The 23,111-nt window shown below is 40.5% G+C and overlaps 1 protein-coding gene across 1 annotated transcript; it reads right to left on the minus strand.

Moving 5' to 3' along the window:
- Positions 1-3,132: 3,132 nt before the first annotated feature.
- On the minus strand, positions 3,133-22,206 carry si:dkey-121b10.7 (heparan sulfate glucosamine 3-O-sulfotransferase 6). Its single transcript, XM_038736688.1, has 2 exons — positions 21,372-22,206; positions 3,133-4,848 (listed from the first exon to the last, which is right to left on the minus strand). Exons 1-2 carry the CDS (start codon positions 21,848-21,850, stop codon positions 4,230-4,232), a joined length of 1,098 nt encoding a protein of 365 aa, XP_038592616.1. The 5' UTR covers positions 21,851-22,206; the 3' UTR covers positions 3,133-4,229.
- Between the last annotated feature and the right edge of the window lie 905 nt (positions 22,207-23,111).

Below are 23,111 nucleotides of genomic sequence, written 5' to 3' on the forward strand. Positions count from 1 at the left end.
GCATGGCGCATGCCAATAAAAGTTTGCTCAATAAATGGTTGTTATTTCAGAATGGACAGTGAAATTTCACAGAAAGAACAAAGAATTCATTTCCATCTGTGTGGACATGCAGTAGGCATTGCAGTAAGCTATGTAACTGCCTGGTAAGAGTTGTGGTTTAAAAAAACTTCCCCTCTGTCCTCCAGCAGTTCCATGCCTGATTGCACCCATGCAGTGCCCTGTAAGGTGGCTGGCAAACTGGCAGGCAGTCCTCAAGCAGCCATTCTTCTCACGCCCGAGTGAGGACACTTGACCTCCTCATGAAGGATCACCAGTCACTTTCATTTGGAGTGTAAAGATCTGAAGGGGTGACATTTGCCCATCCATCCCAATATCCGGGTTTGGCCTAATCCATGCGTGTTTTGATCTATGCAACCTCAGTGGAGCAAGACGCTCACATGGGACATTGACAGGAGGGTCATTGTGTGAGCGATAGAAATGTATCAGGAATGGAGCCAGGGCTTTTTGGATAAAGGCCTGGTCTGCGGACCTGTAGCTGAACCATCTTGTTTGCATATCAATACCTTCAGGCCTGAATAACTTCAGTCAGCTGATGAATGAGAGATTTGCTGCTATCTCAAGTCTCAGGGCTCTTTGCTGCAGAGAGACATAAAGGAAACTTTTCAGCAGCGGGAAACTCGAAGACATAGCTCGCTGGTTCCCGTTACGCACTCCTCATCCATGAATGGGGTTGTGTGACCTGAAGATATTCTATAACTGAAGAGTATGCAGGGTTGAAAATTAACACCACCCACCTGTCAAATGCTTGCAAGTATTGTCCTGAGGTAACCAATTATTGAAAGTCTATTCTAAAAATGTAGTGAGTTGAAAGGTGTTATGAAGCTTCATAGTGCTGAGGGGAAGTGCAGGGTGAATTTTCTGTGGGTTATTTACTGTGAGTGTCCCCTTTGACATTATATGCGGTCATTTGATCCATTGTTAATATACAAAAAAAATGTCTTTCCCTGCTTAATGACCTCTTCATGGATGTACCTAGTGAGGGATAGTAATAATAATAATAATAATAAACTTTATTTTATAGAGTGCCTTTAAAAGCAGCTTCTCAAAGCACTGTACATAAAATCACAACTTGATGACAAACCAAGCCTTGATGACATGAGTTTCAACTATAGTCTCACAGCAGGGGGTAGCCGCGTTGCTGTGGTCCTGCTAGCTAGAAGGGGTGAGCAGAGCCACAACCACACCTCAACAGAGCCACGTCGTCGCAGTCAATGGATTGACTCAAGAGCGTGTTGTCACATACAAGCGACAGAGACAGGGGCAGTGAAAGAGTTCTCCCTCTGTTGATGAAACAAAATCGATAAAAGAACGGCAAGCCCCAAGAGCTCCATGCTTAATGCTGGTGTTTACACCAGCGCAGAGGAGAAATGCATTGTTCTGATTACATTGACATGTGATCATGGTCAGCAGGGTAGAGCTTCTACCGAGCCACCCAACTGTAATGGAAAAGCCAGTCAAGTCAGTGCTAGCGAGGCTCACATGCTCATGGCTTTTCACAGCACGGTTCGGCACGACTATCCCCCATAATGGAAAAACCCTAAAACTGATACCTCTAGTGATTTGTAATGAAATTAAATATGAACTTTAAAAACCGTACGAATCAGAGAGGAGACAGAACAGAAACCACTGGAGTGACTGTGCAGCCCTGGAACGATTAAAGTCATACCCTGGTCCAGTATCCATATGTGCACCATTGTGTTATGTGTGTTTAGGTCCTGCATCGATTAGAGATGTATGGAAGATATATCAGGTGTTAAATAATATTTTACAAATGTATGATAGTGACCCGTGCTTGACCCCTGGGTTAAATCAAAGTGACAGTGGGACATGGTACGTATAAGCACATATCCCTACCAGCAATAAACTAAACAGGCAGTTATTGATCTGGTTCATCTCCCTTCAGTGGAGGTCCCAGAGGTTGAGAATGCAATATTAATGGATCAAGGGGGAGTTGTTGTATGCCTGTGTGTGTGTGTTTATTTGTGTGTGTGTGCATGTGTGTGAGAGCATGCATCCCTACTCATAGCTCATGCAAGGCGACTCCATTAACCAGTGTGGCGGCAGCGGTCTGCAGTTTATGGCGGCCAGGCTCACAGGTCAAGGGGGAGAGAAGAGGTCAAAGATTGCCATCCCCAAAAGGTCTCCAATCACCCAAGTGAATTGATTGCTTGCACATCAGAAAAGCCACTGTCCTGCGTTAACTTCAAATTTAGCCCCTGATTCCTACAGCCATGTCACCCATCCTACACCCCCCCACCCCATTGGGAAACACACTTATTTGCTTTCTTGCCGTAGTAGCATGAGAAGCTCAAAACCACTCTCATATTTGTCTGTTCAGTGAAAATACACAGCTAGAAGATGTTATCTTAAACAAACAAGATTTAACTTGTTAATTAGTGAGCTTTAGAGGTCCTGGTAGTCTCATTTTGTTATGTTTAGACAGAGCCAGACTAGCAGTTAGCCTTATATTTCCCTTACAGACATGACAATGGATTTAATTGGCTAATTGTAGCTCAGTGGAATTACAGTTAAAGTTGAAGTTAAAGTCAGAAACAGGGAGAAATGTTTTTTAAAACATTGACAAAACTGACATTTAGGTGCTGGTAATTTTTAATTACCTACAAACAGAGCCCCCTGTTTCTGGTGTTTATGCTACATTAAGCTAACTGGCTCATGGCTCTAGTTTCAACTGTTGATGTGAACAATTTTTCTTTATTCATTAAAATCCGAGACTGAGCCCATTTAAAAAAGTTATTTACTCATCATGTTTGTAAGTTTAACACTTGATTTTACAAGTAGGCTAAGTAAAGATTAAAGTAACAATCCACAGCCTTTTCATACTATAAATAAATGTCACCTTTTCTACTAAGTCATCCCTTAAAATCACAGAAGAGTGATTAATTGTATTTGCTTTTCTAACCATCCAGTGTCTGATAGGTGTCTTCCAAGAAAAAAATCATCTGCTACACAGATGTAATATTCCTGGCAGCAGCAACATTGGCTTGTTTGGAATAAATACAAAAAGGATGAACTGAATGGTTCTCAGAAATGCATAAATGAGCCCAAAACATGTTTTACAATAAAGGCTTTAGTTAGAATTTCCAGCAGAATTGCAAATACAAAAGTTTCAATAATAACAATAGTTTGTCATCTTATAAATTAGAAATATACAGTTGCATGTAAGTACAGTTTGTAGAGTGAGTGTTGATTAAATGAAGTACAAAACAATCACAAATACAGGTGTTTGTCTGTAAAGAACATTTTATACAAGCATTGTATTAGCGGCATAAATAACAGCAAATCTACAGCACATAGTGGACTGTGTGTTTAACATTTCTGGTAAATTTTTTGCACCAGTACCAGGTACCTGTGTTAGCTACATCTTTTATAAAGTTAAAAGTACATCCACTGTAAACGTGTCAGATTGTTTACCCAGAGGTGAAATAAACAATGCTGATGGGATTTAAGTAATCCTGAATTATTAATTTATGTCTCAACAACATACATGTACACATATTTTGATTGCACCATTATGCACAATTTTAAACCCTTTGCTTCTTTCCTCGCTGTCAGTGGCATTTCTTTAGCAGATCTCCTGTGTCACAAAACTCCAATATGTCATTTGGTTTATTGTAGCTTTGCCCGGCTGTCAAGGCATATTGCTCTTTTGCCATTTGGTTTTACTTCAGCACATCTCTTTGCAGTGTTGGCATCTTTCTGGGGTTATTTTCAATATAGAGGTTGTGCAGTTAACTGTTTTGGACAGCAAAGAGAGCTTAGCATACTTCTGGCACTCAGGGTGCCAAGTGCTAGAAGTTCCAATTTAAAGCAAATAAGCAGTATGCTTCAATGTGGCTTGCGCCTGTCACACTGCAGCAGTTTGAGCCACAACCAGCGTTTCTCCCAAGCTTTTGTGTAACATTGATTGCTAAATTGGCTCAAGGAATTGAAGTTCTCGCAAACCTTGTTAGGATGACTGTTGTAAATCTGTAGGACGGCAGGAGTTTTCACAGACAGTTTTCATATCTTGGGAAATAAAGGAAAGGCATATTTTGTACTGTAAAAGCTTTGGTAACACACAATGTCTTCAAGGTATCCCTGTCTGGTTTTGGTAGTTGGCTGAACAAGAATGCTACTAACAGTTATTAAGAGCTTTGATGAGTATTTGCTCAGTCCCAGCCAAAATTGTGGCCGGTCATTTGGTAAAACTTGAGATTGAAGGGTCTGTAGAAGTCTCTGAGCCTAAGCAGGACCTCAGAGGGGATCTGGGGATGGGGCCTGCCCTTTGACTTCCCCAGGCACCGTGGCCTGCTGCTTCCCTCAGGCTTCTTTAGGCAGGGGAAACCTTTAGTCTGGTTGAAGTAGAAGTGCTTGTCTGTCACCACACGTTTGATTCCCAGGAAGTCCTGGACCCGGCCCATCTCGCCTGCTGGGTCCGTCACAAGGCGTTCCCCGCTGACAAAGAGGAGGCGTGAGAGCGGGAAGAATCGCAACCAGCTCTCTAAGTGCTTGGCATAGATGCCTATGCGCACAGCACTCCAAGATGTATCGATGAGGCCTGTGGTAGCATTGCGGAAGGCCAGGTTCTGGAAGGATGGGAGCCCGGGAGACTTGGTAAGAGTCTGAGTGTAATCAGAAACAGCCCTGGTCACAGGGTCACGCACCACCACGATTAGCTTGGTGTGGCGGCTCATGGAGAAGACACGGCGAGGGGCTTCTTTGGTGATAAAGTAACTGGGAGTCTTCTCCATGGTAATCTGACCCTCCAGAGTACGAGGCATCAGGTTCCTGCATGAAAGAGAAAAAGAAAGACAGAGAGAGAGAGACACCTTTAATAAAACTGTTCTCCATGAGCATATACTTGTGAAAATGCCATCATACTGTATGCTTTATATTATAAAAATAACATCTGTATTACAAAAATGTATACATTCCCTTGATTTTCTCATAATCCTCACATTCCTTTGATGGGGCCTTAATTGCCTTGAAGGCTTTCTGATTTTGCTTTGTAATTAGTGAGCTCAATCTGTGATTAGAGGGAGATAAACATAAGATTAGCTGCTGGCACTGATGGAGTGACCATGTCAGCACAGACTGTGAGGGAGTCTGTGAGCGGCTACTGTAGCAAAACTGTAGGAAAACCACCAAGCTATATTAACCTCAGAAAAGTAATTTCCTCTGCTTCCTCCTCAACAGGCTCATGAGAGCCTGGACTCTCCCTTTGCTCTTGCTTCTTGAACCTGGGAGAACGTCCCAAAGAACTAAATTAATAGCCACATTACTGTCATACCACTGGTATTTGTAGTCTTAAAGCAGGGCTGGAAAAGCTATTGTCAGTGCTTGTATATTTTTTCAATTGAATTCCTTGTTTTCCCCTTTTGTGTGCACTGTAAGATAATCATTTTCACATGTCAGTATTGGGCCAGTTACTTGAAAAATGGACTCAATTACGCATTACATTTTACTAACTGAAAAAGTAACACTACACAACAACAAAAGTAATTAAAGTTAGCTACATTATTCGTTACTTTCATTTCTTGGCCCAGCTCTGTCGTACCTTCAACACCCATCACATATTCTGACTTTAGCAGAAACAAACAAAGACACATTTCTCTTCAACAAGCAGCCAGCATCTTTTTTATATATTTATTGACCATCAACAGCTAGCTTAATGTTAGTGCCAATGACTGCACACAGCTTTTCAGCCCTCACAGTGAAAAGTTGTGGGTTTGACACACCCACCAACTAAGAACATATTTGAAATTACCAGGAGAAACATTTCTTCTCTTTTGGTAGAGGCTAACTGTGTTGCTACACCTCCAGCCCCTGCACCAAGTTAATAGAGCATTACCATGATTAGTGACTGTGTAATTACCAAATGTTCAATTACACTACTAATTCCTAAAAAAAATTACTGTACACATTACTTAATAATGTAATCAAACAGATGGGAAAACAGCAGTTAGTAGCAGCAGTTACCTATTTAACTACACAACAGACCAGATTAAGTGAGAGTAGAGTGTTAAAGAATGATTCTGGTTTATTACAACTCTGTCTTATTTTCGTAGTTCTCATAGAATTTGTAATAAAATACATTATACTCCCTAAGTCAATATGCCTTTTTCACAGCAGTCATTTTGACTTACAGAACGAGAAACACATGTGTTTCTAACTGTAACGATAGCTCAGTTCTTTTCAAGTGTCTCATGACAGCCAGCCAGGACCCCGTTACCAATGCAGCTAAATGTCAATATGTCTTAAGTGACGAAGGTCCATTGCTGACATCTGGGAACTCGGGAACATTCCAACATAAGTAAGTAGTAGGTAGTACAATCAGGCAACGTTTAAACAAGTCTCTGTGTTGGCAAAACTTAGAAGAATTTTTTTTAACCTCCAAATAAAGTGGTTTAGATTTTCTGGTGGTCATTTGGCTTATTTACAACCTGTGTGATTGTCTTACCACTTGTTTCTTTCCCTATCAGATTTTGTTACAGCAGTACTGCCACGTTCCCACATCTCATTAATTAACTTAATCCATACAATGTTATCATTACAGATAGCAATGATGGCCATAATTACAAAAATAAGTTATAATACAGTAAAATGATCCTTTAATGTATTGAATATTTTGGCTACTGTAGTTTTATAAATTATGGGTACAGAAAAAAAAGGCATAAGTCCAAAAATATCCTGTAACAAACAGGTTAATCGAGCATTGTCTTATGGTAGCATGTGTTTGCATTCAATCCTGGTTATTGCCTTTGGCCCTCTGATTGTTATTATCATCAGTGGTTGAGGTATTCTAGGCACACTTTGGCTTTCAGAAAACTGGGCGGCCCTCTTCCTCTTGATCTTTACCCCTACTTAAATGACTCAGAGGCTGAGAAGACTTAGTAGTACCTCAAAAAGTTCAACAAACCCTGACCAAAGCCCGCGTTTGACTGAGAGTCCATTTAATGTGCCAAAGCAGATTGTATATAAAATGAGGGAAATGGGAGGGAAAGGAAAACCTATTTGTCTCGTGTCCTTTATTGAAATCAAATGCTACTGTAACGCTAAAATGGAATCTAATAACCTCCGGTGTATAAAAAAAAAATCCTGCAAATTTTCCTCTCTTTAAAAAAAAAAAAAAAAAATACTGCCCCTTTTGTTGAGTTAAAAGAGTAAATTCAAATCTCAGGCTCAGTTTGTGTTATAGAAATATAAGCAGTGAGGAATGCCAGTGTTGCAACTGTGAAAGATCCCTCAGCTAATTTTCATGCTTCCCCCATCCCTCCTCTGCAGGCATGTGGTGATGGTTGGGTCAGAGTCTTCGTGGTTGGTCTGTAAGTGAAGGGCTTATGGGGCTCTGAGCTCTGGTGTGTGGTGATGGAGCCAACTCCGTTCCTCTCTCTCTCATCCAACACACACAGTCAGCTCCAAGTCTGGCATGTCCGCTGGCATGGAACTAAGAGGGTAACACCAAACACACAACTCGTGGTATTCATAAGAAACCCTTGAGTTTATTACAGGGCCGGGGCTAAACAAAATTGAGAAATATACAGCAAATACCGAAGGGGGAAATGTTTACAAAAACAATACTGTTTCTATGGCTAGTCTCAACATTGGGATGTATTACAATGAGCATTCCAGGCCAAAGCGTAAGCTACAACCTATCACTCAGAAGCCAAGTTTCTGAGACTGTGGGTCGCAGGCTTATTTCTGTCCACCACATGACATGAGGGGCAATATAGTTTTTATGAATCTGTATTTCAGAAAAAAGAAGCTAAACTTCTCATTTGGATCCAAGGACAGTTTAACAACTCTGGCTTTGAGGGGAAATTCCACCCCACTGTTACTCTCATGTGTCATCAATCTGTGATGTGCTTTTGTGGTAATTGCATGCTGTTCTGGTTCAACTACCTTTCCTTCACCTGCCTTCTGTACCTCTGTTTCCTACATTTCACAAGCTGACTCTCCCCCCAAGAGAACATGCACGAAAAAAAGTCCCTTAATATAGCTGTCAGTGGAGTCTGCTTTTACATGAGTATGACTTTCAACAATTGGTGCAAAACAGTGGCTAAAGCTTGTTTGTTACTGTTGATTTTTTAGATTGTGGAACAATTTACTACTACAAAGTATAGGTGTTGTGACTAGCATTATCAACATCTTTTTTATCCAATATGGGCCCAGATATGCAAAATGCAGGATAACATGCAAGACATTTTTAGTATTTTTGTATTTTTCTGTGGTTGCAGGCATCGAGATCCAAAGCCTACAACCAGATCTGAAAACAAAAACAGCTGAGGTGCCAGTGTGTTTGCGCCATTTGGTGTCTTGTGATTGTGTCTCTAGCACACATCAGTCTAATGGAAGCCATGGTGTTCCATTTGAAGCTGAGTGGGGCTTTCATTGACAACATGTTTACATTTTGAACCACCAGCCTGTAATCACAGAACTGCCTGGCTACAACAAAAAGCCCAGAAGGAGGCCACACGATGGTGGAGTACAGGGAGGAGGTGTACAGGGAAGGGATAGGAGAAGAAGAGCGCAGAAAAAGAGTGGGCAAGACTAAATGGAAAGAGGGAATGAGAGGTAGAAGCAAAGATGGAGAGAAGAAAAACAGCTGCAACTTAAAGAGGGCACAAAATCCTCTCATTAACCTGGAGTCACTGTTCAGAAGCGTCTAATCTCTTTTTCGCTCATGAAGATAAAAACACAGTGTTTGTTCTTTTTTTAAAAATCTGATACCAGTTGCTGTTTGCGACGCCACTGACCGCTGGCCTCTGTGTGGTTTCCAAAAAGAGATTTTAGGAAAACCTAGTGAACTGATGTTTGTTTTCATCACACCTTTAACGTTAGCATCTGGAGCAGGAATGCGGTTGGCTTTGAAAATACGCAGATGTGCGTTTATCTTTGCATACAAATATGTCCAGGCACTCTCACATGCTCACATTTAACTGTGCTGTGTGTGGGTGGGCTGAGCTTTATTAGGGCCTGTTTAAAGGACTGCAGGCTAATAGACTACTGTTTATGACTCAAATATGAGGACACACGAATGAGCTTCTTTAAAGGATCTGCATCAGGCTCTCAACAAAAGCAACAGGAGATGAGCAGGGGCTACTGCATACGGAGGTAGTAGACAAATAGACAATTATTTAAATAGAATTTTCCATTTCTGCCCCACAAGCCAAATTGAGGTAAGTACATATTTGGTCAAAATTGAGTTAACCCGAGAATCTGACATTTTTACTACATAAAAAATGATTATGCCATAGAAATTTAACATTTCCATGAAAACATTATGTAGAATTTGCAGTAACTACAAAATGCAGATACAATAAAATATAAGCCAAACCGCACTCCAGACTGCCAAACAAGCCAAACTGCACTCTGTCTTGGTAAACTGGGTTCAACGACTACTTTCTGCAATCTCTGCCACAGAGAGACAGCTATATCAAGTTAAAGAAAGCGATCAGTGAGACTAACCTTAGCTGAAAGTATAGTATATTTACTTTCTTTGCCTACTACTATAGCTGTTAACTGTAGATGAACAGTCATTAAATCCAGTTGTCGAGTGAGAAAGATTTCTACATTTTGAAGGAAAATGACCCTGGTGACATCAGTGTTATCTCGTCTTCAGCTTGGAGATGCATTATGGGAAATGTAGGACTCATAACAGGGAATAACAGTCAAGATATCTCGTCCCCAGCTGCATAAATTTTGACCTTTTTAAAATCAGTCTCTTGCAAATGGCCCAACTATGTGAAAGTGCAACACTTAATTACTGAAGTGCCGCCTTTAAGCTAACTTTACATTGCATGTAGATTATATCAAACATTTTATATTACAAATTGTAGACTGAGAGGCAGAGAGCAGATGAGTTATTAAGTATAAATAATAGTTGTTAGTTTATTGTCTTAAACAAAAAAAAGCTTAAAGAACACTTGTAGCAACTGCATTTTCCCCTCATTTTCCTTGACAACTCTGCAAAGGCATAGTTCAGTATCTGCATTTTTAGGTTATCTGTATGTTATGGCAAAATACAATGTGGTAAAATGCATTACAACCTGCCAAAACTTTTGGAGCTTCACTCTTCCTGTAGTTACTGCTCTCTGACTTTGTGGAGAAGATTGCTGCCCCCAATGAAGGGGTTCACCTGCTAAAGTGTTTATCAAATGTGTATATCTTAAAGTGAAAAGGGCACCTGCAAGTACTGTAAGCACAGTGGCTATTATCGCTTTTCCAGTGGGAAGCACACACTCCAGCCATTTTCATTTCTGTTTGTACACCACCCATCTCTCTCTCTTTCTGTGCTTTCTACTGTGACATACACTCACACATGTAAACACAACGCACACACGCTAACCATCTGAACATGCCTTCCACAGGATGGATCCACATCTGGGAGCAATGAAGTCCTCAGTATGTGTGTATGTGTGCGTGTGTGTATGGCGGAGATGAGGGAAGTGTTTCTGGGTTAGAAAGTTTCCCTCTGGTCCGGGGTTCAGAGCTCTGAACGCTGTGATCCATTTAGGCTCTGCTGGGCCCAGGGCCCGGACCCTCTTAATCCCCTCCAGCCTGCACTGTGCGGAAATGGACTCTTCCACCCTGAAGGTCAGAGGCAGATGGTTGTGATTCAGAGGCCGAGACCACCAGGGATCACAGGGGATCATGTAATGCAACATGTCATCATGTGCAGATTTCTCTCTCGTACATGTGATGTTTTCCCCTCTTTTCCTTCCTCTCGCTCCATTTCTCCTTCACTCACCTCCTCTATTTTTTCCACTTTTCTAACTGAGGACCCATCTCCCTCTTTCGACTTCAAAGCCTCCACTTGGCCTCCACTGTATCCTTCAAACTGAGACTGTTATGAATACATTTGACACGTGTGAAGGAAATTTTAAAACACATCGACATTTTTGACCACTACAGAGGGACTGTGAAAGCTGCTGCGTGGACGCTGAGGTTTGTCATTACTGACGGCAAATACAGGCCTGAGGAGCTTCTGTGGGCTGATTAGAAGTCAGCCGGGACTGTAAGTAACTCAATCAAAGGGAAGGTAAAGTAGTACTTCTCTTTGTGTCTGTTGGAGTAGGGCCATTACATTAGTTGGATGATGTTGAGAACTTGGACTTGGTCTTGGACATTTTCTTAATTTTTCAGATAGTCAAATTTCTTGTTGTCAGGCTGCCAAAAGGAGATTTGAAGCCCTAAAGTGATAAATGATAAGTAATTGCCTCTGGTTTTCACTAAAGAGTTTATGTGTCTAAATGCAGTTTCAGAGGTTTTTTCTGTAAAGAAAAAATTTTAGATAGATACAGCGGATGATTTTAAGTTTTAGGAATGAAAAGATTGAGCGACCTACAGATATCCTGTTCTACACTGAATATTAGCAGAAGATTTCATCCACCAGCCCCTTATGCAATTTTCTGTTTTATGTAAACCCACATTGCTTGCACCTCATGTTACTGCATCTTACTTCATCGTATGTGTGTGTGGCAGACGATAACACACTCCGAAGGTTACCGTTTGGCTGACGCACCAGGGTGGTGAGGAGTATTTTTACCGAGGAGCTTTGCATCACTGGGGTAGGTCGGTAGGAAAGAGCTGAAGAATGTGTCTAGCTGAGGGGAAAAATAGAGGCGTAACAGTTAATAGAGACAGGACCTGAGAGAGAGCGGTGAGTGAGTGAGAGGTGGTCAGTCAGAGTTTCCTCTGAGGAATCAGGGCAGCCCTAATGACAGAGGAAGATAAATGTGTGTGTGTGTGTGTGTGTGTGTGTGTGTGAATTTCAGCAAAGCCACTAATTCTACACCTTTTGAACGTTGAGCATTAGCTCGCAACGGTTTGAATCCTCTCTGAAAAGTTGAAAAATAACGATTCGTCTTAAGGGAATAGGTTTACATTGTGGGACATATGCTTTCTTGGCGAGTTGTATGATACAGGGGAAATCTTTGTGCTACGCTAACTGGCTGCTGGCTGTAGCCTTATATTTACCATACAGATGTGACAGTGGTATCTCTGCTATTCTCATTTAAGCGAATATGCTTATTTCCCAAAAACTGTCAAACTATTGTGTCAATATTCTGAAAGATGTTCTAAACTGTTTTTGTAAATTAACAGCAAAATAAAAAAAATATATAAAACTATAAAAAATTAAAAATGAGGACGTGACAGGCTGGACACACAAGCAACAAGTTATCTCTGGGAAGTAAAGTGCAAAAATATCATGATAATGAGCACCTACAACCAAACGTGTCACCATAATGCTTAATTCTTAACAATGACCACAGTAAGAAAAATTTGTGAAAATAAAGAACAGGAAGAAGGGATGCAGTGATTTTATCTCTCTGATAGTGTAACAATCTGTAATGACAGCACATGGAAATAAGGCAAAGCCTGTTATGTGTGTGTGCTGTATGTGTCCATATGAGTGTGAGTTAATGTGTGTGTTTGTGTGTGTGTGTGTGTGTGTGTGTGTGTGTGTGTGTGTGTGAGTGTGTGTGAGTGAGTGTGTGTGTGCAAGTTGCCACTGATTACTCCCACCCCCCCTGACTTATCAAATGGGAAAATCTGCAGTCGTGTTCCTGCCGGGCCCACCGTGCACTACTTGTGTGGCTTTATCTCCGAAGCTGCCAGGGGCCTCGAGGGGCCCCTCCCTGCCTTCATCCGATTTCAGGAACACAGGATGGAGGGAGGGAGGGACAGACGAATAGATCCGGTAGATCCTGACCTCTGTGATATCATGATGTCCTTGCCACAGTTACATAATTGGGCTGTTAGCCTGGTGTGATGAGTAAGGAACGTATGTGGACTTAACTGGCAGTTCAAATTTAAAATTCCTCCTTTCTTCAATTTACCACGGAATTATTACATTGAAGCTGCAGCAATTAGTCAGTTACTCAATTGTTTCATTGACAGAAAATTGATCGGAAACTTTAGTAATACTCAATTAATTGTTTATGTCATTTTAAGAAGAAATGCCAAAAAATTAACATTATCTATTGACAAATGTGAATATTCAATGATTATCTTAAGTCTAGTCTATCATATTGAACTGAATATCTTTGGATTTTGCTCTGCTGGTTGGACAAATGACATCATGGATCACAAAAAGAATTGAGTAAATATTCATGTATTAATCAGAACCTTACTTAATCATAAATATCAGCTATTATACTGATTGAGCATCACCTATTTTTCATATATTTAGATAAATTAGAATTAGATTAGAAATTAGATTAGAAATATGGTGCAATAGTCCATAGCCAAAATACATTGCAAGTATTTACTCATAAATGTTAAATTATATTATATTACATTGAGGAACTTACCATATTTTGTGATACGCACTAATATAATCACTTATCACCTCAACATTACATTACTAAGAGATAGATAGATAGATAGATAGATAGATAGATAGATAGATAGATAGATAGATAGATAGATAGATAGATAGATAGATACAGGCTAATTGACTCAGTATGGGCTTTTGCTCGTCTGGCAACTCCCCAGGTCCCGACCAATAAGAACACTCGATACTGTCCTATCCTAAAAACCCACTTCCGAGCAGTTTCAGCCTGCCACTCCTTGTGGTTTCTCAGCTCATTGTTAGAAGTGTCTTAAGCTGAAGAAACGGAAATCACTGCTGGCAGAGGCAGGGCTTTTACAACTGGAAACAGTCCATTCAGCGGTCTGCTATTAGTGCCATCTATCAGGCTCCATCAGAGTGGACTCAGCGGGCCTCGGCTACACTTACACACACATCAAACACACAGGACACAGTCGTGTTTGGATGGACATGAAGCGGGAGCTGGTGTTGGTTTCCAGATTTCCTCCCATCACAGCTTCTTGTTTGATGTTTTGCTTGTCCTCAAATTCAGCTCTAGCTCTCGGTGCCAGACTTTCAGGCATAATTAATCTCATTTCCTCTCAAAACCAGCACAGGCAATTAACCAATACTTCTAAGTTGGTTAAGTCAAACCAATGGGAGGTTTCCAGGAAGGTTTAATAGCAGACAAAGAAAGGTGCGTTTCTCTCTGGGATTCTCGAGGTGGCTGCAGGTTCTCATGACCCCACAACCCCCCACTCACATAGTCAGACATTAAACAGAGATAAACACCGGTCAGCCACACACACACACACACACACACACACAGAGTCAATTATTACCTTCCTCTCTAGACAGACCTGTGACAGTTAACAGTATGGGTTTCGGTGTGTGTTCTGTCCATCAAACAGCTGAAACTATGCATTTATGTATCTACTTCTGATGGGTCTCTTTTCCTGACCAAAATACTTATGTAATTGACATAAATGGAGAAAGTGAGTTTGTGAGTGAGACACTTTTTTCAGTGTAAAACAGTGGGACAAATAGAGCCTTTAGACAACACTCCCCAAAATGATCGTCTTGAATATATTGGTGTTATAGAGAGTTGAAACAATTAATTTATTAGTTGATAAACTGATTTCCATTACACACTACTGCCATTATTATTCATATATTTAAATATTATTATTATTTATCTACGTAATTTTATCTAGAAAAATACCAAACTTCCTTCCAGCTTCTGAGTTGTGAGGAGTGTTCTGTGTTTTATACCATTGTATGCTGGATGTCTTTGGGATTTTTTGACTGCAAAAACCTCGTCTTAGACAAATTGTAACAGACATTTTTTCCCACTGTTTTCAGAAATTGTATAGACCAAAAACTAATCAATTTAAAAGCAAAGTTACTTTATTGCAGTTTTTATCTTAAATTAAGATTACAAGATTACAATATCAGATGTTCTTAGTTATCCTTTATTTGTATAGATTTGTAAGAGTAGCGTTAGTACACTATACAAATACTAGACATTCTGGATTTTGAAGTTTTTCAAAAGGTAGTGTATTCATGCATCACTAATAACTAGCTAAGAGACACTCACATTTTTTAAAAGTCTATCTTAAAACAGTACTCACATGCCCATATGTACAATCAAACAGTTTTTGGTTGCTGTACTTGTTGCTCTTGTTCATGCTGCCTGTGAAGACATGCTTTATTATTATATTAAAAAAGCATTCATAAGTTCAATGGAGGTCCTGAAAAGGTCCCTTAAAGTCCAGTATTGATGGGAGAAATTATTACAGTGGCCAAGAAGCATTTTGATGTAAACATGGGCATGTGAGTACTGTTTTAAGACATGACTTGACAAAATATGAACCCACCCTTTAAATACTATGTGTACATATATGCCATCATGCTTTATTATCTGATCATTGCTATTGCAAGTGACTAGTAACTATGGTATTGGAGTCAAATGAAGTTATTAGGGTAAAAAAGTAGAAAGTGTACTAGTACCTCAAAACTGTACAGCACTCCAGTAAATGTACTTAGCTAATTTCCACCATCTTACAAAACCTGATGTTTCTATTCCTTTTTCAATTCCTTTCGTTTCTTATGAGTAACTCATTTCCTGTATGACCATTCAATTAAAAAAGGCTGACGACTAAAAGCAGAGAGAGAAGATTTAAAGGATAATGAGCGAAAATAAAGTCAAATGACTGACATGAAGAGAAGAAAAGGAGGAGGAAGCAGAAAGATTAGTTTTTTGTTGTGATCCATCATGGCTGTTCATCAATCATCTGATCTCTGTCTGTTTAACAAGGAAAGGCAGACTTTGATGAGTTTACGGCTGAAGAAAAGTAACAGCATGTCTTGAGTCCTTTACTTAAAATGTACATTCTCAGTCTGACAGTCAGAAATTAAAACCCACGAGAAATTAAAAATCAATCACAGTGATGAACGACGCAAACTTTATCTTTCTGCACTCTGTAACTGTGAGTGAAGTATTTCCCCAATGATCTTCTCGCCGTGCAATCATCTGATTTTATTATTTCTGATTGGATGAGACACGCTGCATGCTGGGAGGGGAAGGGTCGACCAATGACAAGCTGTCAAAATATTGATGACTGAGCTGGATCAGACCTTTTTTTCATCGAGTAAAAATCCATACCTATCCCGCACCAATTTATCAAGTCATGTTTGATTATCACCTTATAGTTTTCTCAGCTTAATTTACATAGTGTATTAATTCTGACAAAAAGCCCATCACATGTAAATAGCAGCACGTGTCACATTATGTTTATTAGATATGACAGACATGTCAGATAGTGTTGCTCATGTTCATAGAACATGAGCAACCTATTTTTTCCTTCCTACGCTAATGCAGCTTCAAATACTCGCAAAGCATTGGACCCTGTCTTCTGCTTCTGCACAAAGCCTTCTTTCTTCCAGCAAATCTATACATTTCTTATTTTTCCAAATTCTTCCCTGAAAGCCTCTCTTTGCCCAAACCCCTTTCTGAAAAACACTCTCTGGAGCATGCAGCTTCCAAGAATGTGAGCATAGAGGAATTCAACTGGAGAATCCCCTGTGCTTGGTGGAAGAGTCTAACAGGAAATAAAACCTGGACATTCCTGTCTAGGCAGCGCATCCAGCTGAATTATACAACATGAAACAAAGAAGTTAGTCGATAAGGAAAGAGATTTAGAAACCAAGAGAAAAGAAATCAACTCAATTCTAACAGGAGCGAGGACTCATCCAGTGGCTTTACATTATGTAGTGTGAGTGACCTGAACGAGCCAATAAATCCGCTCCAGCAACACTCAGACTATGGGGTATAAATGTCAGCGGTGGAAGGGAGTAACAGCTCCTTGTCAACAAGATTGAATATTCAGAAGTTAATTCATTTCTGCTGCAACAGCGTGATAAAGGCAGAGTGAGAGAGATCAATAGAAAGAACCTATTTTAGGTGATCGATACCAGGAAATGACATTTATATCGCCTGGATATTTATGGGGTCAAAAAAAGATGGAGATACGCTGAGAAGAACTGGGGGAGTGGATAGACTTCAGGTGGAGCTGAAGCAGTGTGAACGAATCTGAGTTCACACACATGATCACACTCGCTCACTTGCACACTATGGCTGTCTGAACCCTCATTCTCCACCACCAAACCACAGAATCGTTTCCAGTAGATGGCAAAGCCAAGGCTTTTCCACATATAAGCATTTTTTCTGAAACAATTTGCCAAATGCTTCCTTTAAGGATGTTCATGTGTTTTACTTGGTTACCAGCTGAAGACAGGGGCCAAGGTTCTCTCCGAGCTCAAAGACACAGACAGCACTTTGAAATGAAGAGCTCTGTCAGAGAATAAATGTTTAAGTGATAATTTCCAGCCCAGTTTCAGATGATTATGTTGGCTTCACATTCAACGGTTCTGTAAATTGATATATTTAAATCACTGGGTCCTTAACATGTAATTACACTAAATGAATAATATTTTTTTATCTGATACCTGGAAGTATGGAATAGGCAGGAGGGCGGGAAAGGAAGGGAGAAATGAAAGAGGGAAGTCATAGGGATGTATTTGTCTACTGATTATTCAGAAGCCACTGAGGAACATAAAGACAGGTCAATGTTGAGATCCTTAATACATTATTACACTTCATATATATATTTTCAGAACTATGTGTGCAGTGATGTGTGAGAGACAAAGGAAAGGAGAGAAAGAGACTAGAGCAGTCGTACTTTTTTTTAATCTAACCTACCCCCACAGCCCCATCACATAATCAAGTAGGCTAGGCTAACGTTACTACTTCATCGACTCCAGCTAGCTATTTTAACCATTTATCCATTGCTCCAGCTAACTATTTATAAGCTCATATACTACTTTTGGCTAACGATTGTAACCATTTATCCATTACTTTTAGCTAGCTATTTTAACCCTTTATTCATAACTTTTAGCTAGCTGTTTAGACTTCTTTGCTGGCTTGTTTTCATGCACTCTTCGCAATACATAGTGTTCAGGCGACACCAACAACTCCTCCAAATTAAGCGACAGAAATGCCCTTTAGAACACCACATAGGCTACAAGCGTTTTCTTACTCAATATGTGGATATATATTTTTTAAATCATATCATAATTTAATTTTTTTTAAATAAGCTTCTCCACAATCTTTCCACGTAGCTCTGAACTGCAAAAGTACCCCCCAGGGTACAACTCATGGGTGTGAATCACTGGACCAGAGATTACTTGAACGTGCATTAAACATTTACATCATATAAAAATAAAAATAAAAATAAAATAAATAAAACTAACTGCCCGTCTGTAAGCCAGTGAAGCACACAGCCCCTGGGTACACTACAATAAGCTTCCCCTGTAGCACTAAAGGTTGAGGTGTAGGATAACTGGAGCGCTCATCATAGACCAGTGCTAGGTTGAGTGGGTGGCTGGGTGGTGGTGTTGACTAATGCTTCATAAGGCCTTGTTTAACTGTGACTGGGGGGCTAATCCCTCTCAGCACAATCCGCCTGTCCCTGAGCTGTCCATGTTAATGCCTGACCTGTCATTACATCGGTCCAATTCACACAGCGTTGACACGAGCTGTCAGCGGATTAGGACGGAGCAAAAACACGTTTTATTATTCCTTCAGGAGAGAAAAGGAGAGGAAGAGATAAAACAGAGGTGAACACACCATGTCTGTTTTAAGAGATTACAAGGTAGGTCATCCTCCCAACAACAGAAAGCAGTAAAAGGAACGTGTAAAGGTCGCCGGTCTTCTCACCTTTAACACTATTCACTTCAGCTTTGTCACCATTCACCAGATCCTAGAGCGTGCTGTTTCCACTGGAATTTTAACCATACTCTTATTAGATTAATTTCTTTAGGTAAATCTAAACTAGTGGATGGAAAACATGATGAGTTTAATGAGATTGAGGAGATTTGGATATCTTATAAATTATGACGGTGAAGAAAAGAAAGTAGAAGGGTTAATTTTGTGCATCTCTGAATTCAGCTAGTCTGAATCTACTGTCTGGTCCTACCCGGACTTGAGTAAAAAAGTGTGGCAGAATATATTAGAGAGGCTGGGGAAACCATAACGTCTTTTACCCTTATGTTCCCCTAAATATCCCCTTACATTTGCTAAGAATTGGACAAAAATTTTTTTTTTTAAAGGACACATTTTGTAAAAAAAAATAGAAAGAAGTAAGACTTCTCCGTCAAAACAAATCTGGAACAGCTCACCTAGAGCAGGAACAATTAGTCAATTTATTGATTAGTTGAGCAACAGAAGATTAATCTGCAGCTATTTTGATAATCAATTAAACATTTCATTGTCTGTTTTCAGTTTCTCAAATGTAAGAATTACTGCATTTCTTTGTTTTGTATGATAGTAAACTGAATATCTTTGGGTTCTGGACAAGGAACAAGGAATCTGAAGATGTCCCCATGGATTCTGGGAAATAATATACATTTTTCTCTTTTTTGGGGTATTTTACAGACAAACCATTAGTAGAGAAAGTCCTCAGCAGATTAAGGAATAATTGTTGATTCGAGATTATTATTAGTTTCAGCCCTATACCCTATCATATCCACAGAGTGGGAAGACTTTACACAGTTTGTATGTAGTCAGCTAACTTTAAGTAGATTAGTAGAAGTGAAACTGACTCATAACTTTATCATCACACATGACATTTTGATGCAGCCTGCAGGGAAACCCCAGCCTCTTCCTCTTACTGAAAATCATGCTACAGTATTAAGAAAGCAAATCGACACTTGTGCACGCACACACGCTTTGATCTCTGATGTCACTTAGTGCTGTTCCACCTGAGGATCACAGTGAACAGATCATTACCCGGCTGTATTGATCTCTCCCTGCGCCTCTCTGTCTTCTTCTCTCACCCCACATTTTTTCTGACGCACCTCCATGTTCTCCACTCTCTTCTACTTGTCTCTTTATCAAACCATCATTTACTCCCCAGACCTTTTCCCCCTGTTCTTCCTCTGTAATGGTTTTCTTCTGTCTCTCCTTCTTTGTGCTATCAGATATCAGGCAGCTGTTTAAAAACATTCTTTAAGTTGCAAAAAAAATTAAATCCTCCATTTTAATTATTGGCCACACATTCATTTTTAAATTGTAAACTTAAGGTTAATGTGTGTCTCTGCAGGCTGCTATCCTGAAAACAACGTCATGTGTCTGGGTTTCACTGAAAAATTAAAATGGAATTGGTCTATTTGTGAAATACTGCTGTCAACCTTCAAAAGCCCATTTGGGCTGATCCTCAAGCAAACACATGACTACACGACTGAGGGGTCATCCACACTGCCACCATCCACAACAACCCATCCTCCCTGTGTGATCAGGCTGGTAGCGAGGCCCTCAGGGGACCAACACTGGACACTTACGGAAGCAGCGTGTCAGCTCAATAAACAGCAATTTATTGGCAGGGGTCTGAATACGCTGCCATCCTTGGAAACTATCAGTAGAGCCTCTTATTGGTGGTGAGGGATATTAATAATGAGATGAGAGGAGAGGGACTGATCACAGAAGCATGAGATGACGTTCGCCTGCACAAAAGCATGCTTTATGTGGGCTAATAAGTGGAGAGTGTTTTTGAACTAGCTCTGTTTTTGGTATATCATGCCCAGTCGGTAATATTTCGTGGAACTAGAAAATACATATAAGGGATTGTGTTCATTTGGCTCTTGAGGACAGCACATGAAAGCACTTTTTTCCATTGTGGTACCAGAATGGGGGAAAAAAAGAAAAGACAAAAGTCCTTGATGAACATATGGCTCTCAAAATGCCCACTTATCAGTTTGAAATGTTCATACTTTACTATTTATTAATGTTTATTTAAACACACTTTCAGTTTAAAGGTCAAAGAGATTCCAAAGAAACAAAATGAGATTTCCCTTTGTGGACATCATCTACCCCATCAGACTGGTCAGACAGGATCCACTAAAAACACTTCATGTGCAACTAACAATAACAGAGATAAGAAGATATATCATGCACATTTTGTATGACAGAGTAATCTACAAGAATCTGTGAAAAAACAGGGGACTTTTTGGGCACTTGTTGTGGGGCCCCCTGTCTACTTGCCCTGCATGCCCTGATTTTACTAATGCACATCAAGACTACTAGGCTATAATATACTCATCACAGTTTTTGAATGAATTCATCTTAAATGAATGCCCCCTGGTATATTTCTAGCCTCCAGAATGAACCAGCTTAATAAAGATAAAAGGCTTCTGCACACGTTTACAGAGATCTTGGGGAAGAATAAGGAATCTCTGAGTTAAACTTAAATTACCAGACTTTTCTGGCAAGGGACAGTAAGCAGCTACAACTTCTAATCAAGCGTCTTCTGATCTGAACTTTGACCCTTACAGTTCATTACTATTCCGGTCATTTTCCCGTTCATCACAGCAGGGAAACTCGTGATTTTAAACAAATAATTAGCGAATGGTTGTATCACCAAGTAAAACAGCTCCTTACCTGTACCATTCCAGCCCCTTTTCGTAGAAGCGGTCGAAAAAATGCGGCTCAGATCCGACGGCTCTCACGTCTGGATGGATGCGCAGAAACTCCAGCAGAGCCCGGGTGCCACCTTTCTTCACCCCTATAATGATGGCCTGAGGAAACTTTTTGCAGCCGAAATTGTTGGCTATAGAGATATTGCTAGATGGAGCTTCGCTCTTCGACAAGTCCGACAGCTGTTCGCGGACAAACGAGACCTGAGACGCGTTATATGCGCCGAGCTGCTGCGGTGACGCTTCATGTCCATCATTTAAGAAAAACTTATTTTGGAAATGACTTTGTTGGTCATAAACAGGCCTTGGCAAAGAGTCACAGTATCCGTTGAGGCAGTAGAAGAGGTAAGTGAAGAGAAGGATCATGGTAAAGAAGACGGACAGCTTGGACTGCACCTTCAGGTGTCCAAAATTGAACGCAGATCTCCATTTACTACATCCCATGAGTCGCAATCCTGAGCATGAGGACACAACGCAGGAAACATGCCATATCAAAGGACTTCATACTACTCACTTTATAAGATACTCAAACTGAGAACGCTTTTAAAAAATCAACGCGCTCCTGACACAGCAGCAAGTGGAGTAAAACTTGCCCTGCGCGCGTCAAAAAGCTCCACATGTTCCTCTGCTTGTCCCACTCGCCCTTTGGCTCTCTCGGTATGCTCCAGCTCGTCAAAAGCTCCAAAGAAAACTTGTAGATTTTTTCAATAACTTTAGCGAAGTCCCAGTGAGGCTCAGCTGAAAGGTGGCTGTGAATGGATGTCCCGCAGCGCTCCGCGCCTTCTGTGCGCTCCCGTCGCTCTTTGGCAGCGGCTCTATAGGAAACCCTCAACAACCCCTTCCCGTCTCTCTGCCAAATCCACGCCCTGTTCATCAAACATACGCCCCTTTCCACCGTCAGCCCTGCAACACTGAAATAACAGAGCAAAATAATTAACAGGCTCATTGCACCCTCTCCAAGCTGACAGAGAGGCAGAAACTCATATCACATTATTTGAAAGCAATTTTAGCGAAATATAGTCGTTAGTTAAATTGTTGGCTATTTAATGCATTAGAAGAGGAGGGGAATATTTGGAACACGATGAAGAGGGGATATTAGTTTTTGATTGCAGACTGAGGATGTAATTTCCCCTCATTTCCCCTTTAAATCACTACATCCACTGAAAAGTCTGAGCTCCACGTTGTTTCCTGCCCAAATTGTTCGCTGCGGATGGGGCTAGTGGCCACCTGCTGTCTGCTAGCCCTCCTGACCACACACTCCCTTGGAGCCAGCTATGACACACACATTTAACCTTTACACTCCTGCCCAACAGGGACAGACAGGTGTCTATAAGCTTTCTCCAGTTCCTTTCTCCCTGTGTGTTTGTGTGTAAATGTTAACTACTTTTTTTTACAGTACAGGAAAATATTGTTAAATCATTAAGACCAAAAAACAGTTAAGCTAAGAAAAACATTTAAAAAGTAGCCATATGATATATTTGCTGATGCATAAGTTTTTGTTACAAAATCCATATGTCCTCGACATCTACACATATCTTCCTGAATCTTACCAAGAAAGCCCAAGGACACAGATTTTATTTTCAGCAGTGACACATCGGATAATATGTCAGGATCCCTCCCTCCTTGTGATACTGGAGGTGTACTGCTGCACTGAAAACATCTTAGTACAGCCCTGTTTTATTCCTGCGAACTGAAGATGCTCACA

The sequence above is a fragment of the Micropterus salmoides genome, unplaced genomic scaffold (genome assembly GCF_014851395.1).
Source record: "Micropterus salmoides isolate LMB-PRFRI ecotype aquatic unplaced genomic scaffold, ASM1485139v1 Ms_hic_scaffold_21, whole genome shotgun sequence".
Classification (NCBI taxonomy): Eukaryota; Metazoa; Chordata; class Actinopteri; order Centrarchiformes; family Centrarchidae; genus Micropterus; species Micropterus salmoides.